Here is a 13,981-nt window from a genome sequence, read left to right as displayed (position 1 = left end):
ACTCCGCGCAGGCGCGGAGCCGCCGAGCCGGCCCGTCGTGCCAGCGACACGCGCGGAAGTGGCGATGGCGGATCCTGAGCTGCAGCTGGTGGCGCGGCGCATCCGCAGTTTCCCCAACTTCCCCATCCCGGGCGTGCTGTTCAGGTAACGGGCGGCGGGAGGGACTGACGGGTCCGCGCGGCCAGGGCTGTCGGGACGCGGTGGCCTCTGCGTGGGTCCGGCAGTCACCAAGCCTGTCCTCGCGTGCCAGGGACATCTCGCCCGTCCTGAAGGACCCCACCTCTTTCCGCGCCTCCATCAACCTCCTGGCGAATCACCTGAAAAAGGCCCACGGCGGCAGGATCGACTACATCGCGGGCAAGTGGAGCGGCGGGCGTTCGCTGGGTCCCCGGACCCTCCCCGAGGCTGCGCGTGTCCGCCACGAGGGCGCGGTGTCGAGGGTCCTTTACTCTGGGCAGGGCAGGCTTTGGGAGGGCGGCCGCATTCTGCTTAGGGGAGGGCTTTGATGAGGGGGGAGGGGGGACCTACCAGACGCCCCCAATGAAGTTGTAAGAACAGACCCGTTGCCCTACGCCCACTTAACAATCCAAAGTGGGGCAATAGGCCCCTTCAGCCTGGGAACGGCTTCTTCGGTGGCTGCCGGCGGCGGGCTGAGGACTGCACCCCAGTTTCCTGCCCCAGCCCTGGACAGATGGGGCTCCCAGGCTGACTCCCCAGGGCCAAACATGCTTGCTTGTTCTTGTACTGCTGCCTATAGAGCGCCTGCCCTGTGCCAGGCCTTGTACCAAGTGGAGGGTTTTAGGAAAACCCAGAAGATCCGAGGGAGAAGGCAATGGCAACCCATGGGTGAAGGAGCCTGGTAGGCTGCAGTCCATGGGGTTGGGAAGAGTCGGATACGATTGAGCAACTTCACTTTCACTTTCACTCATTGGAGAAGGAAATGGCAACCCACTCCAGTGTTCTTGCCTGGAGAATCCCAGGGATGGGGGAGCCTGGTGGGCTGCCGTCTATGGGGTCGCAGAGTCGGACACAACTGAAGTGACTTAGCAGCAGCAGCAGCAGCAGATCCGAGAAGACCCTGTCAGGTCATGTGTCTTCTTGAGAGCCCCATGTCTAACCGTCACTAGATTCCTGAATACCCCGAGGGGCCAACTGCTGGGCCCTGGAACTGGGAGGGGCTCTGGCTAGCAGAGGTGGTCTTTCCTCCAGAAGCCTCCCTCCCTAGCCAAAACTCCCACGTGGGGAGGAGACCCTGAGCTCCCCCAGAAGGGCTCAGTTCATCCCCGAGGTGGCCCGTGCAGTCACAGCCTCTCCTGGACTTGAAGTTCCTAGGGCAGATGCTGAGCCATCTGCAAAGGGCATTTCAGGTACCACCAGCCAGTGGTGAGCAGCTGAACTTTGGAGAGAGGTCAGGTGACTTACCCCAGGCCACAGGGCTATTTACATGGCTGTATGGAGTGGCCCCTGCCCAGCTCCTGACCTCTTGCTCTCCAGCACACAGCAGTCCTGGGGTGATAGGGGAATCTGTCAACGTCCCCGAAGTGGATGGGTGGTGTTGGTCTTTCACCTGGAGCCCATGAGGCCATGTGTCCTGTGTCACGATGGTTACGTGTCACTGTCCAGCCCTAACTACGGGGACTGCAATGCTGCTGTAGTACACGGCTTTCCCCAACACCCCAGGTCTCGCCAACAGGCCTAGACTCACGCGGTTTCCTGTTTGGTCCATCCCTGGCCCAGGAGCTGGGTTTGGGCTGCATTCTCATCCGCAAGCGAGGGAAGCTGCCAGGCCCCACCGTGTGCGCCTCATATGCGTTGGAATACGGGAAGGTGAGAAGGCCGGGGGGTGCCTCTGTGGACCGTGCATTTCCAAAAGGAAAGCCATGGACTCCAGTGGAGCCACTGTGGTTGTAGTGAACATGGGAGCTCAGAGAGGCTGAGGAGCTGGGCCAGATTGACACAGCCAAGAGATAGGGTGGGTTAGAACTGGGCCTAGGAGGTGGCGCTTATTAGTTCCCCAGCTCTGTGTACCAAGGCCGTTTTTTGGGGACACTTGTAGGTCACATGTCCACTTTACTTTGCAGGGTGAACTGGAGATCCAGAGAGATGCCCTGGAACCAGGGCAGAAGGTGGTGGTTGTGGACGACCTGCTTGCCACTGGTGGTGAGGGTCTTTCCCAGCAGTGGGCCTGGTGTCTGGGTGGGAACAGGCTTCAGCTCTAGTCTCCTAGGGGCTGTCTCCATGGTCCCTTTCTTCCCCCACCAGGAACCATGTGCGCAGCCTGTGAGCTGCTGGGCCAGCTGCGGGCTGAGGTGCTGGAGTGTGTAAGCCTGGTGGAGCTGACCTCACTGAAGGGCAGGGAGAAGCTGGGGGCTGTGCCCTTCTTCTCCCTCCTGCAGTACGAGTGACCCCAGCCCCAAGCCACCTGAAAGAAGAGAGGACCAGCATGGGCAGATGCAGCAACCCCCACTGGCCACCAGGGGGCACTGGCTTCTCACCTGGTCTGTGGCTGAGTGACTTTCTTCAGGGTGGGGCTGCCCCGGAGGCCCTGCTGAGGCTCTGGAACCCCCGAGGCCAGGAGCTGCCTGCTGATTGATAATGGAATGAGAATAAACAACTTTCTAGAGCAGAGTTTACTTCCCAGCGACGGGGTGAAACGGCCCAGTAAGCAGGCTGGGCACTTTCTGATGTTAGCATTTGGTGGTTCTCAAGCCCTGTGAGCTGTCTGCACGCACAGGGGCACCCCAACTTGCCTTCCCCTGTTGCTGTAACTCATCACACAAACATGCTTACTTCCAACAACTTTATCTGACAGTCTAGAGACCAAATACAAGATCCGGGGCATGGGAGGGCACAGCTGCTTCCTCCTGGAGGCTGCAGGGAGACTCAATCTCAGATTCTGCATAGGCCTCCCTCTGTGGGAACATGTGTGATACTGGGTCCTCCAGGAGCCCCTGTGGGCCCCCAAGAGGGTAACTCTGGCTGTCACACTACCCTCCCCCACCCCCCCTTTTCCCTGCATCCTGTATACAAGGCAAGGGGCCTCCACCAGAGACCCTCTAGCTCAGCAGCCTGAGCCCAGGCCAGCCTGGCCCTCATGAGACTCAGGACAGGGACAGCAAAGTGCATCATTTTCCAAAAGGGAGTAAGACACAGGCCAGGCACATGTCCACCGGGCTCACAGTGTCTCCTCTGCACGGGCCAGGTGGGCCAGCTGCTCCATGACACCTGCCAGGTCGGCGGCCTTGTCCAGTTTGACGTAAGTGTCCGTGCGGATGCGGTGGAGGCTGAGCCAGTCAGGCAGCAGCTCAGAGAGGAGCTGCAGGTGCTTCTCCATCTCCCCTGCAGAGAGAGGGGAGCATGAGGCTGCGTGCCAGGACCCTGTCAAACCTCCCATAACAAGACAGGAGAAGATGCCACAGTGACCCCGCAGCCTCACCCAGCAGCTCGTGCTCCCACAGAGACCCCACCATGGGCTGCCCTGCCTCGAGGGACCAGAGGCCTTGAAAGAACAGGCAAGTCCCGTGGGGCCTCAGGAGGTAACCCCAAGGGTACGGTGCCCACCCTCACTCCACACTCACCAGGGCTCATGGCTGCTCGGTAGCTGCCCACCATCCTGGCACAGGCCACCTCCATGGTAAGCGCTGGCTTGCGCTCCGACACAAACACGCCGCGCAGCACCCGAGCCAGCTCGGGCAGCCGCTCGAGCCGCTGCAGCCGCTGCTCCTGCTCTGGGCGCCGTGTCATCTGTGCCAGCTGCTTCTGCGCCTCCTTGGCCCGGATCTGAGGTGGGCATGGGTGTTCAGGGGCCTGTTCCTCTCTTACACACACACCCCACACCCATCCACCATAGAAACGCTGAACACTCACTCGCTCCAGCAGGGCCTGGGACACCCCTTTCAGGGCAGAAGGCGGGGCAGCAGGTGGAGTGGCTGGCGGGGTGGCTGGCTGTGCCAGGCTGGGGGACCTGGGGCTGCTAGGCTCAGCTGTGCGCTGGGCCAGGTCACTCAGGGCCTTCTCCATCTGGGACAAATACGAAGGGAGAGGTCAGAAGCCTCCCCCGTCCAGCTGCAGGGGAGCCCGCAGGAGCCCTGTATCCAGCCCAGGTTCATTCCAGCACATCCAGGGCCCATGCTCGCCTGCGCAGGGCAGTGCCTGCTGGTGGGTGGTGCTCCACAGTGGGAAGGGCACGTCCGCCCACTCTGAGGCCTATGGCCAAAGGTGGAGCCTGTCACACACCAACATGGGGGTCAGGCCGTTCCACCCCAGCCTTACCCTGGGTGACATCAGGCTACGGGCACGGGCCAGGACCTCCTGGGCGGTGGTCAGCTTCTCCACAGCGGGCGGCTGGGGCAGCTCAGCTGGCTCGATGTCAGGCACCCCATCCACATTGAAGCGGGGGTGCCAGCGTGTCAGCTGGTCCTCTGGCACCTCCATGGGGGGGTTCAGGGAGGCCAGGAAGGCCTATGTGAGAAGAGGGGCCAGCTGGTGACCCTGGGCACATCTGCCCAGTTCCTGTCCCAGCTAAGCAATGGGCAAGTTACTTCACCTCTGAGCTGCAGGGGCTCAGCTAGGCTGGGGGCAAAGCAAAGAGCACCCAGAAGCATCTCTGGGACTCTTCCCAAGCCTCCGGGGGCCAGAGGCTGCAGCCCTGAGTTCCCAGTTTGCCCAGCCCTACAGCCACCCATGTGTAGAAGACAGCCAGGGAGAACAGTTATAAGAACTCTAGGATTCAGCCTTGGGAGGAGCCCATTGCCTGTGGATCTGATGCGACTGCAATAGCAGGGACAACTGAGCACTGAAGCTGGGGCACCTGCTCACCCTGTGATGCTCCCGAACTCGGGCCACCAGGTTCTGGCTGAAGACCTGGCGCCGCTGCAGCAGGCGCGACGCTGTGAGCTGGGGGGCTGCACTGCCAGCCTCTGCAGGAAGAGTCAGGGCCTGAGCCCCGGGGCCAGGCCTACCCAGTCACCCAGCCCACACCTGCGGGTCTCAGATGAGGCCCAGTGCCTGCCACCTCACACCCATGCTCAAAGCAGGCAGTGTCCCAGTCAGGAACCTGAGGCCTGGTACACTCACGCTGGTCCAGCAGCGGCTCGATGGTGAGCTGGTAATCGGACCTTTTGATGCCATCCTTGAAAGTGGGGACGAAGCGCTCCTGGCGGAAGTGGTAGGAGCCGGGGTACACAGTTTTGATCTGGCCCACATTGCGCTCCTCAAAGCGTCTGTGGGATGAGGGTGCAGGGGTCAGAAAGCCGGGGCCAGAGGGCACACAGACTTCAAGGGCAGGACGAGGCCCTGGCCCACCCCGCTCACTTGCGCATCATGTCCTGGACGCCCTGCTTGACTTTGGCGAAGGTCACGGTCTCAGAGCGATTGTAGAGCATGCCCACGATGGTGTCCATGCTGCGGAACATCTCGGACAGCACCTGGTACTTGTAGGGCAGCACAAGGCCCGGGAGCCCCGGCTGGGCCAGGGCATGGAAGCGCTGGTAGGCTGGCATCTGCTCTCCACTGCCAGGGAGGGAGCAGGGCTGTGAGAGAAGCACCAGACCCACCCCCTCCAGCGCTCAACGGCGGGCAGAATGGTGGGGGAGAACCCAGAGCTGCCCCAGGATACACTATACTCCAGTTTACAAAGCCCCAACATGCCTCCCTGGCACGACGAAGGGACAGAGACAAAAGCATGGCTTCAAACCCAGCTGTCACCCAGGGAGGTCCGCGACCACCTCCAGCCCTGGCTTCCTTGCCTCTAAGAGGCATATGATAACCACATGACCTGGGGGTGGAAGACAGCATGCAGCCGGGCAAAAGGTACCCAGTAACTTTTGCCCGGCTCTGACAGACAGAAGCTGAGACCTGTGGACTATGCTGACCCCCTTGGAAGGAGCAATCCTGTCCCCCTACACCCAGCTCAGCCCAGCTTCATCAGGCCTCCCATCAGCTTACCCTTTCCTGGGGTGCCTAGCCACTCAGGACTCACCATGGCTCCTCCAGGCGTCCCTCATCCTCTGGAGCGCTGGGTTCCCCAGCATCCTTCTGTGCACTTGCTTTCAGCTCCTGGAACCGTGCCCCCAGCTCCTGTGCCCGCTGCAGGCACGACTTGAGCTCAGATAAGGTGACCTTTGAAGGGACCTGTGGACACAGGGTTCCTCAGCCCGCCTGTCAGCCCACTCTAGTCCACCTACCCTCCCCTCGGTCCAGCCTCCTCACCTTGTTTTCCTGGGCTGCCAAGCAGGGTCGCCCACCAGCTGAGCGGGCAGCCTTCTTTGTCTCCTTGCTCTGGGGAGAAGGGTGCTCTGGGGAGCCACGGGCAGCCGGGGAACTGGGGCCAGAGACCTGATGGGAAGGACCCCAAAGGTGATGAAACCACAAGACCCTGGGGTGCACCGTCTCCCAGAAAGCGTCTCTCCAGTCCCCTCAATTAACCAGTAAACACCCACTCACAGACAGGTCGAATCATCCAGGCCCGACCCCTGGCCAGTCTTGCAGACGAGCCTGGTGTTAACCAGCCCGCTGGCCCTCTTCCAACATCGGTCAGACCCGGCCGGCATCCCCGCATCTCGGACGTCCTCTGGAAGGGAGGACCCCGCCTGCCAGGTGCACGTGACCTGGCCCAGCCCCTCCTCCCACTGGGGGTGGATCTAGGTTCACCCCGGGCTTCCAGGCCACCTGTCGGTGCCCTCCTCCAGGGCTGCTCTCTCCAGCAGCCCCGCCTCCTTCCCGCCCGGCACCAATCCCCTCTCCACGGGTTCCCTCCCGTCTGTCCGTCACCCCGGCCTCAGTTTCCCCCTCCCCTCCGCGCCCCGCGCTCTTACCGCGTCAGCCGACAGCTTCAGCCTCTTGCGCGCGGGCGGCACACGCTCGTCGCGCGTGGGCTCGGCAGGCGGGCGGGTGCGTTTGCGGCTGCTGCCGGGACCTGGAGCCGCGGCGCAGGGCGCGGACTTGGCGGGGCTCGGGGTGCGCCACGCCGGCTTGGCGCGCGGCAGCGTGGCGCTGCCCCCGGGACGGCGGCGCGCAAAGAAGTCGGTGAGGCGGCGCTGCGCCATGGCGGGAGCGGCGGGATCTGGAGCAGCAGGAGCACCGTGGTGGGCCGGCGGACGGAAGTGGAGCTGCGCTTCCCGCGGATTTTCGCGCCGCGCCCTGGCTCCGCCCCCGCCATGGGCGGGACCATCGGCACCTCGGCCGGGGGAGTTGGCGCGAAATAGACGCTCCGGGGCGCATGCGCGGTGGTTCTCTCGCGCCGCTCTGGCTTGGGCTGCGCCTCCCGCGCATGCGCCACTGGGAGGGCCTGGGGACGTTGGCTGTCCCCCTGCTATCTTCCAGGCCGTGGCCGGGTCTGCGCGAGTGGGCGCCAAGCTAGTGCTGTCCTGGCAAAGAGGGAAATGGTACGCTGCTTCCAGCGGAAATTTAAGCTAATACGGTGCAGTAAAGCTGGCATCAGGCTGCTCGGACCTGGAGGGTGCTGTGCATGTGGGAGGCGCATCCTGGGCCAGGCCTGAGGCTCAGTGTGTGGACCCGGACCCTGAGGCAGCGGGGGTGCGCCTCTCTGACCGAAACCACTGAATTGCACACTTCTTTAAGGGTGAACGTGATTATCGGGCTATCTGGCAGGTTCCGTGTCTGTGGAATTCCCATCATAGAAGAATGCAGTTAGCCCGGTCCTGAAGTCTGACCGCAGGTCTGGGAGGAAACTAAATCACAAGGGTTGTCTTTGGGAGGGGGTGAAAACTGAGACTAGACTGGCGTTTTACTTTGCCATCTTTGCCAAGTTTTGTGTAAAGAGTGTGAATTGTGCCTTTAGAAAAGTTAAAGGAACAGAAACATCTGTCGGGCTGCTGTTTGCAAAATGACGAGATTGATAAAGTTGGGAGCCCCCGAGACAGGTGGATATAGAAGCATCGTTTCCCGTATGTAATAAAGGGTGTCCGCAACTAGATCCGTAGTTTGTTAACAGACAGGAGCAAGCTATTCGTGGGCCGAGGCTATAAGGCTACATTTTGCTACACGTTTGTTTTGGTGTGTGTATTCGTGTCACCCAGTAAAAATTTTTTAATTTACTTTATTGAAATACAGTTGCTTTACAGTGTTGAGTTAATGTCTGCTGTATAGCACGGTGATATTTTACACACACACACACACACATATATATATACACCCTGGAGAGTAGGCATTTGGGGGTGACTTTAACCCTGGGGCCAGTTACTTCTCAAGAGAACTGCCCACCCACCTGCAGTGATGGAGTGTGTCAGCCCTCCCCTACATGGCCCTCTGGTCTGAGGGGCAGCTGAGCCAATCAGAACCTCTTCTGGGACCCAGGACTCTGGAGTTGGAATCCCCTCTGTCTTCTCTGGTGGCAAAAAGTGAGATGGAGGAGGACCGCCACCTTCACCATGTGCGTAGAGACAGAGTAAGGGCCTTGTGGCCCCAGAGAAGAACTAACTCAGATTGTTATTCTTTTCATTTTGATCTCTTGTGAGGCCCACGTTTTCTGAGGTAGCCTCGATTCCGTCCCACACACCCGCCTCTTTAGCTTAAAGTGCCAGGTGGATTTCTATTTCTCCCAACCCAAGGAGTCTTGGGGCTTCCCAGGTGGCGCAGTGGTAAAGAATCCACCTGCCAATGCAGGAGATGCGGATTCAGTCCCTGGGTTGGGAAGATCCCCTTCTGTGACAAGGTTCCTCTGACATGTCAGGTTAGTTTGTAGGTGTGGAATGCTCAGAGAGGACAGTCTGGCTGAAATGCTTGGGCAAGAGAGACCAAATGGCAGAGGGGCCAGGGTCCTTGTCTGTGGATGTTTACCCTGCAGAAACTTGGAGATCTGGGACTGTGCCTTCAGTCATTTGGTCAACCAGTGTTTATTGAGTGACGAAGGACCACAAGGAGAAGGGACTCAGGCATTGAATATTAACGACCAAAGTGTGTGTGATTACCACGTGCCGGGTCTAGTCCTGAGAGCTTTATATATACTGCTACATCTGACGCACACAGCTACCTAGGACATAGATTCTACAGATATGCCCATTTCATGGATATGAAGACTGAGATCAGAGAGGCTGAGCCACTTGTTTCAGGTCACAGACCCTGCAAGAGACCGAACTGAAATTCAAACCCATGCCCCCACTGCTGGCCAGCCCACCCATCTGAGGTGAGCCAGAGCCTGTGCCCACCCAGGTGACCCCCATCCCTGACTGGAATGACTTAGTTTGGTCCCTCCACCAGCTCCTTGAGAGGCCTGTGGGCTTAATCTCTGTCAGCCAGGCCTGTTCTGGATCTACATACAGGAACATCACTGGTTGTGGGCTGACCTAAACTTTCAACCTGGAGGTTGGCCAAGGGGACTGCTGTGGTCTCCAGTTTGCTTTTCCTGCAGAATTCCTCAGCCCAGGGTTTGGTCTCATCAGGCCACAAGCTGAAGTTTACAGACTCCGGCAATCTGGTGCTTCACTCCCTCCATCACTGTGCCCTGGTCCCAGACAGCATCCCCAATGTGAGGCTGGATGTTCTTCATATGCTTTGACCAAAACAGCTCATCACAGCAAATTGGACGTGGAGCAGCTGTAAGAATCCAGCCACCTCCTATTCAACCAGACTTTAAAGTGACTGACAAAAAGCAAAAGAATGCCACTCTTCCACTAACATTTTTTGTCTTGGGAAGTACAACTCATTTTCATTTTTTTAAAGTGTGGGTCCATCACTGTTATTTTTAATGATTTAATACGTAGGCTTTTAAAGCCTCTTTTAATATGGCAAATATTGATAGCTATAACCCACATCAACAAAAGCCCCTAGGGGGTCCTCAGTAATTTTTAGGGGTGTACAGCTGGGGTCTGAATGGGTGAAGGATCTTCAGTCAAACAGCCCAAGTGGAATCTGGCTATGTGACTCCACACAGGTGGCTGCATCACCCTAGCCACAGTCTTCTCATCTGTAACAAGGGATGGTAATACTACTTGGCCCATGAGGATTAGTGTGGGTGAAGTGCCCAGCACAGTGCTCGGACCACAGCCAGTCCAAGCAGATGGGGCTTGCCATCATCACCATCACCACCATCACTTTAGCCACACTGCAAAATACGAAGAGTTGCAGTAGGTTCCGAGTTTGGACCACAGCCATGTCTGACCTCCCTAGGGTCCACCCAGCCCCACTGCTGCTCCTGCCAGTCTTGCCACCTTAGTACCTGTGTCTCTGATCCCCAGTTCTGTACCTTGGCACCATTTACACGTCACAGCAACTACCCAGGGTGTGTAGCCACTTACAGATTTTACACAGTTTCAGAAAACAAAACTAGCTGGCCTCTGCTGGGGTGTGCTGTGTGCAGGCCCTGGCCCCTGTGAGTGGAATGCCTTATCTGTCTCACCCTATAAGTGGTCTCCCATTTTGGGTGAAGAAACCGACTCTCCCGGCACACAGAGCAGGTGCACTGGGAAGCTGTGTCTGTATCCCTACCTCTGCCTCTCAGTCTGCTGCTCTTTATTCTGCAGTCAGAGACTTGTGGTGGAATTCAGGCTTCTGGGGACTCCCATGGACCTGACCAAAAGCCCCCACTGGCAGCCACCAGGGTGCATTTAGTGGTCTTGGCTTGTCACACGAGGTCCGTGGCCAAGTATGGAGGTGGTTTTTCACCTTCAGTGAAGACATTTGGATCTCAGCCAGGATCCATCTGCACTTCGCTCACTGTCCACCAGGCAACCTTGGGCTCCATAACAGGATGGGACAAAGTGGAAGCCACTGGCTCCAGTGTGAGTGACCCAAGAAGTCTCCCCTTCCCCCCTCCCCAGGCCTGAGTCTCCTCGTCCATACCAGGGGGACCTAAAGGGAACCTGGTGTCAGCAGGCTACTGTGAGAATCATGGAAAAGGGAACTGAGCCTGAGACTCTTACGTGATGATGACAGATACTGTCACCAGCCCTCTTAGTTTCAGAGCAGGTTGGGGTGGGGGTGGGGGACTGTCTTGCTCCAATGTCAGTGTCTACCACAGTGCTGTCCAAAAGAAATGTAGCTGGAGCCACAAGTGTAGTTTAAATTTTTTAGTAGCTGCATTAAAAAGGTATAAAGGATAAGGTGACAGTTGTGAGATAAATTACCCGTATTTCCAAAATGTTATTTCAACAAGTCAATATAAAATTTACTATTACCATCATCATCACGAAGTACTAATCACTAGTACCAATCATATGAAGTGAAGCCTGTATTTTACACTGACTGCTGCTGCTACTGCTAAGTCACTTCAGTCATGTCTGACTCTGTGCGACCCCATAGACGGCAGCCTACCAGGCTCCCCCGCCCCTGGGATTCTCCAGGCAAGAACACTGGAGTGGGTTGCCATTTCCTTCTCCAATGCAGGAAAGTGAAAATTGAGAGTGAAGTCGCTCAGTCGTTTCCGACTCTTAGCGACCCCATGGACTACAGCCCACCAGGCTCCTCTATCCATGGGATTTTCCAGGCAAGAGTACTGGAGTGGGGTGCCATGGCCTTCTCAGATTTTACACTGACAGCACATCTCAATTTGGAGCGTGCTAAACTGTCATGGAAATACTCGATCTTTATTTTGAAATCATGAAATTGGAAGAGTGGAATCACGTGCCCAAGTTATTCTAAGTAGACTTAAATTTTTCCAATAAGGGCAAAAAGTGTTAAAATTAGCTAAAGGCAAATGCAAGAGCAGGCCAGAGGCCCCCCACTGCGCACCGGCCTGTGGAGCCAGGAGCAGGCAGAAGCGGTGTGGACGACCAGGGACCTGACACAAAGAAGAGACGGTGCGAGGGCCCTGCGACGCAAGAAGAGGCGGCCGGAGGTGAGGGCCAATCCTGGGTGCAGCCCTCGAGTGGACGCGCACCACCCGGGGCATGAGAGCGACGCACCCTGGAGCTGCCAATCTCGCAGGCCCGGGACTAGTGGGGGCTAGGCTAGGGGCCTGGTTGTCCGTCACGTGGCGTTGCCCACCCAGGCGGTGGGGAACCACGTGATGGGCGGGGCGAGCCCTCAGGGGCGTGGCTGCCTCCAGGGGCGGGGCCGCGCGCCAAAGCGGGAGAGTTCCAGGAGTTGCCGCCGGACAGGGTACCTCAGTCACGGCATCTGCCGCCAGGGGGCGCCGGGCTACCTGGTCACCACAGTCCCAGGGTCCTGTCACGCTCCGGCTTGCCTGCCCTGACCACCCCGAGTCCTGTCACCTGCTGCCCTCCCGGCGCACCGTTTGCCCACAGGGTGGCCCCACGTGGCGAGACGTCCTAAACCTGCGTGAACAACCTGAGACAACAGAGACGTTCCTGAGACCGAGGGGCTTGTCTCCGGAAGCCAGATGACACCAGCGTCTGCCCAGCGGGGTTCCTTCCCTCCCCCGGAGGGTGGCGGTGGGCACCCCTCCTGAGGTAGCCGCGGCCCGTGGACTACCCCCGAGGCTCTGTAAACGTCCCTCTGACGCCCTGACGGCCTGCCGCCTGTGAGCAGGGGGGTGTCTGGCCTCTGAGGGCTCAAGACCGGCCGAGTGGAAGGTGAGCTGGTGCTGAGAACTGGGGCTGGAGTGAGGCCGCCGTTCGTCCAGCATTCGCGGAGCGCCGACTGTGCTCCGAGCAGGGGACCTCAGGGAGCCGCCAGGGCAGAAACATACCTTGAACAAGTGTATAAAGGGGAGCAGGACCCAGCCGAGGTGGACTGGGTGCAGTGACACCCGGGGGGGCGCCGCCGTGGGCTCTGACTGGGCTAGGGGCCCCCGGAGCCCAGGCAGTGAGGGCTATCTGCTGGTGGGAGGGGGCGGGCTTGGCCTCAGAGGGCATCTGGTCTCTCCTGAGGGCAGTGGAAGCCGCATGCTGGCAGGATTTTCAGACACTGTCCTGGCTGGGCAGGAAGCCTGGGCAGGAAGGCAGGGGTTGCTGCAGGCACCTGGGCACAAGCCCCTGGCTTTGGATGAGAGGAGTGGGCAGGCCCAAGATCAGGCCACAGGCCGACTCTCCCACACGATGCTGTGTGCCCTCGTGCGGGTGAGTGCACCGCCCAGGAGGGCATCCTGTGTGTCCGCAGGGCCAGCATACAGGTTGCTGCCTCTAGGGCAGTGCTTGGGTGCGAGAACTGATTGGTCACCAGCACGGGGCAAAGCTGGCACATCCAAGGACTGGATAAGGAGGGCCCAGCCCACGACTTCGGGAGTTGAAGGCAGGACGGACAGTGTGGCCAGGGCAGGTGTGACCACCAGCCCACAGAGGACGCAGAATACTGTGATCAAGCTTGAACTTTCTCCAAGGCTGGTGGGGAGGAAAGCGGCAGGCAAATCCGTGTTAACAATAGACCAGTCCACTGCTGTGCAGAGGGTGTTGTGGGGTGAGAGGCCTGGAGGAGGCTGCGGCAGGCTGGCTACTGAGATCGGACAGTGTCGGAAGGGAGGAGGGGTGAGTGTGACCCAGCAGGACCATGAGCTGACCTGCTCACCTGGTGATGCCCACCTTGTCCTGCCAGGCTTGGGTTGGAGTGCCTGGTCGCTGAGGCTGCTGCATCCTGGGTAGCATCTGCCTGCTGCTCTGCCCAGGGGTGGGGGGAGCTGCCCTGGGACACCCTGGTGGTCTGCCCTGGGTTCCTTCAGCATATTGCTGGGGCAATGGGAGCTCAGAACACCACCATCTCCCCAAAAACCAAGGTGAAGAAGATGCAGAAGTGATGAAAGACACTGCTGTCTGCCTGTCACGCCTTACTCGGTGTAGCCTGAGTGGGATCTGAGGGGGCAGGGGTCCTCTGCTCAGAGAGGCCCTGGAGTCCTCAAAGCCAGCCCGAGCCTCTGCTACATCTGGGACCCGGCAGAGGGGCAGGTCAGTTTGGACTGTCCTTGGGCCTGGCAACCCCTTCTCTGAGCTCAGTTTCTTCAGGTGTTAGAAACAAACACATGTGTTACTCTCTTTTTTAAGATTTATTTATTTATTCAGCTGTGCCAGGTCTTAGTTGTGACCTGTGGAATCTTTAGTTGGGACATGTGGGATCTAGTTCCCAGACCAGA

At 58.8% G+C, this 13,981-nt stretch overlaps 2 protein-coding genes across 2 annotated transcripts; one reads left to right on the top strand and one right to left on the bottom strand.

The window, feature by feature from the left end:
• The first annotated feature begins 24 nt into the window (after positions 1–24).
• Positions 25–2,800, top strand: APRT (adenine phosphoribosyltransferase). The gene is given in 5 exon segments (NM_001025334.2): positions 25–144; positions 251–357; positions 1,694–1,827; positions 2,082–2,160; positions 2,263–2,800. Coding segments are annotated over 5 exon segments (543 nt in total). The 5' UTR covers positions 25–64; the 3' UTR covers positions 2,406–2,800.
• CDT1 (chromatin licensing and DNA replication factor 1) lies at positions 2,786–7,142 on the bottom strand. The gene is made up of 10 exons (XM_005218769.5): positions 6,816–7,142; positions 6,211–6,336; positions 5,981–6,132; positions 5,314–5,511; positions 5,077–5,222; positions 4,819–4,919; positions 4,273–4,461; positions 3,868–4,020; positions 3,579–3,780; positions 2,786–3,339 (listed from the first exon to the last, which is right to left on the bottom strand). The coding sequence occupies exons 1-10, from the start codon at positions 7,044–7,046 to the stop codon at positions 3,176–3,178; spliced, it is 1,662 nt and encodes a 553-aa protein (XP_005218826.1). The 5' UTR covers positions 7,047–7,142; the 3' UTR covers positions 2,786–3,175.
• Positions 7,143–13,981: the final 6,839 nt, after the last annotated feature.

Source organism: Bos taurus, chromosome 18 (genome assembly GCF_002263795.3).
Source record: "Bos taurus isolate L1 Dominette 01449 registration number 42190680 breed Hereford chromosome 18, ARS-UCD2.0, whole genome shotgun sequence".
Classification (NCBI taxonomy): domain Eukaryota; kingdom Metazoa; phylum Chordata; class Mammalia; order Artiodactyla; family Bovidae; genus Bos; species Bos taurus.
The sequence above is the reverse complement of the archived record's forward strand: the minus strand, read 5'-3'. Positions and strand labels throughout refer to the sequence as shown.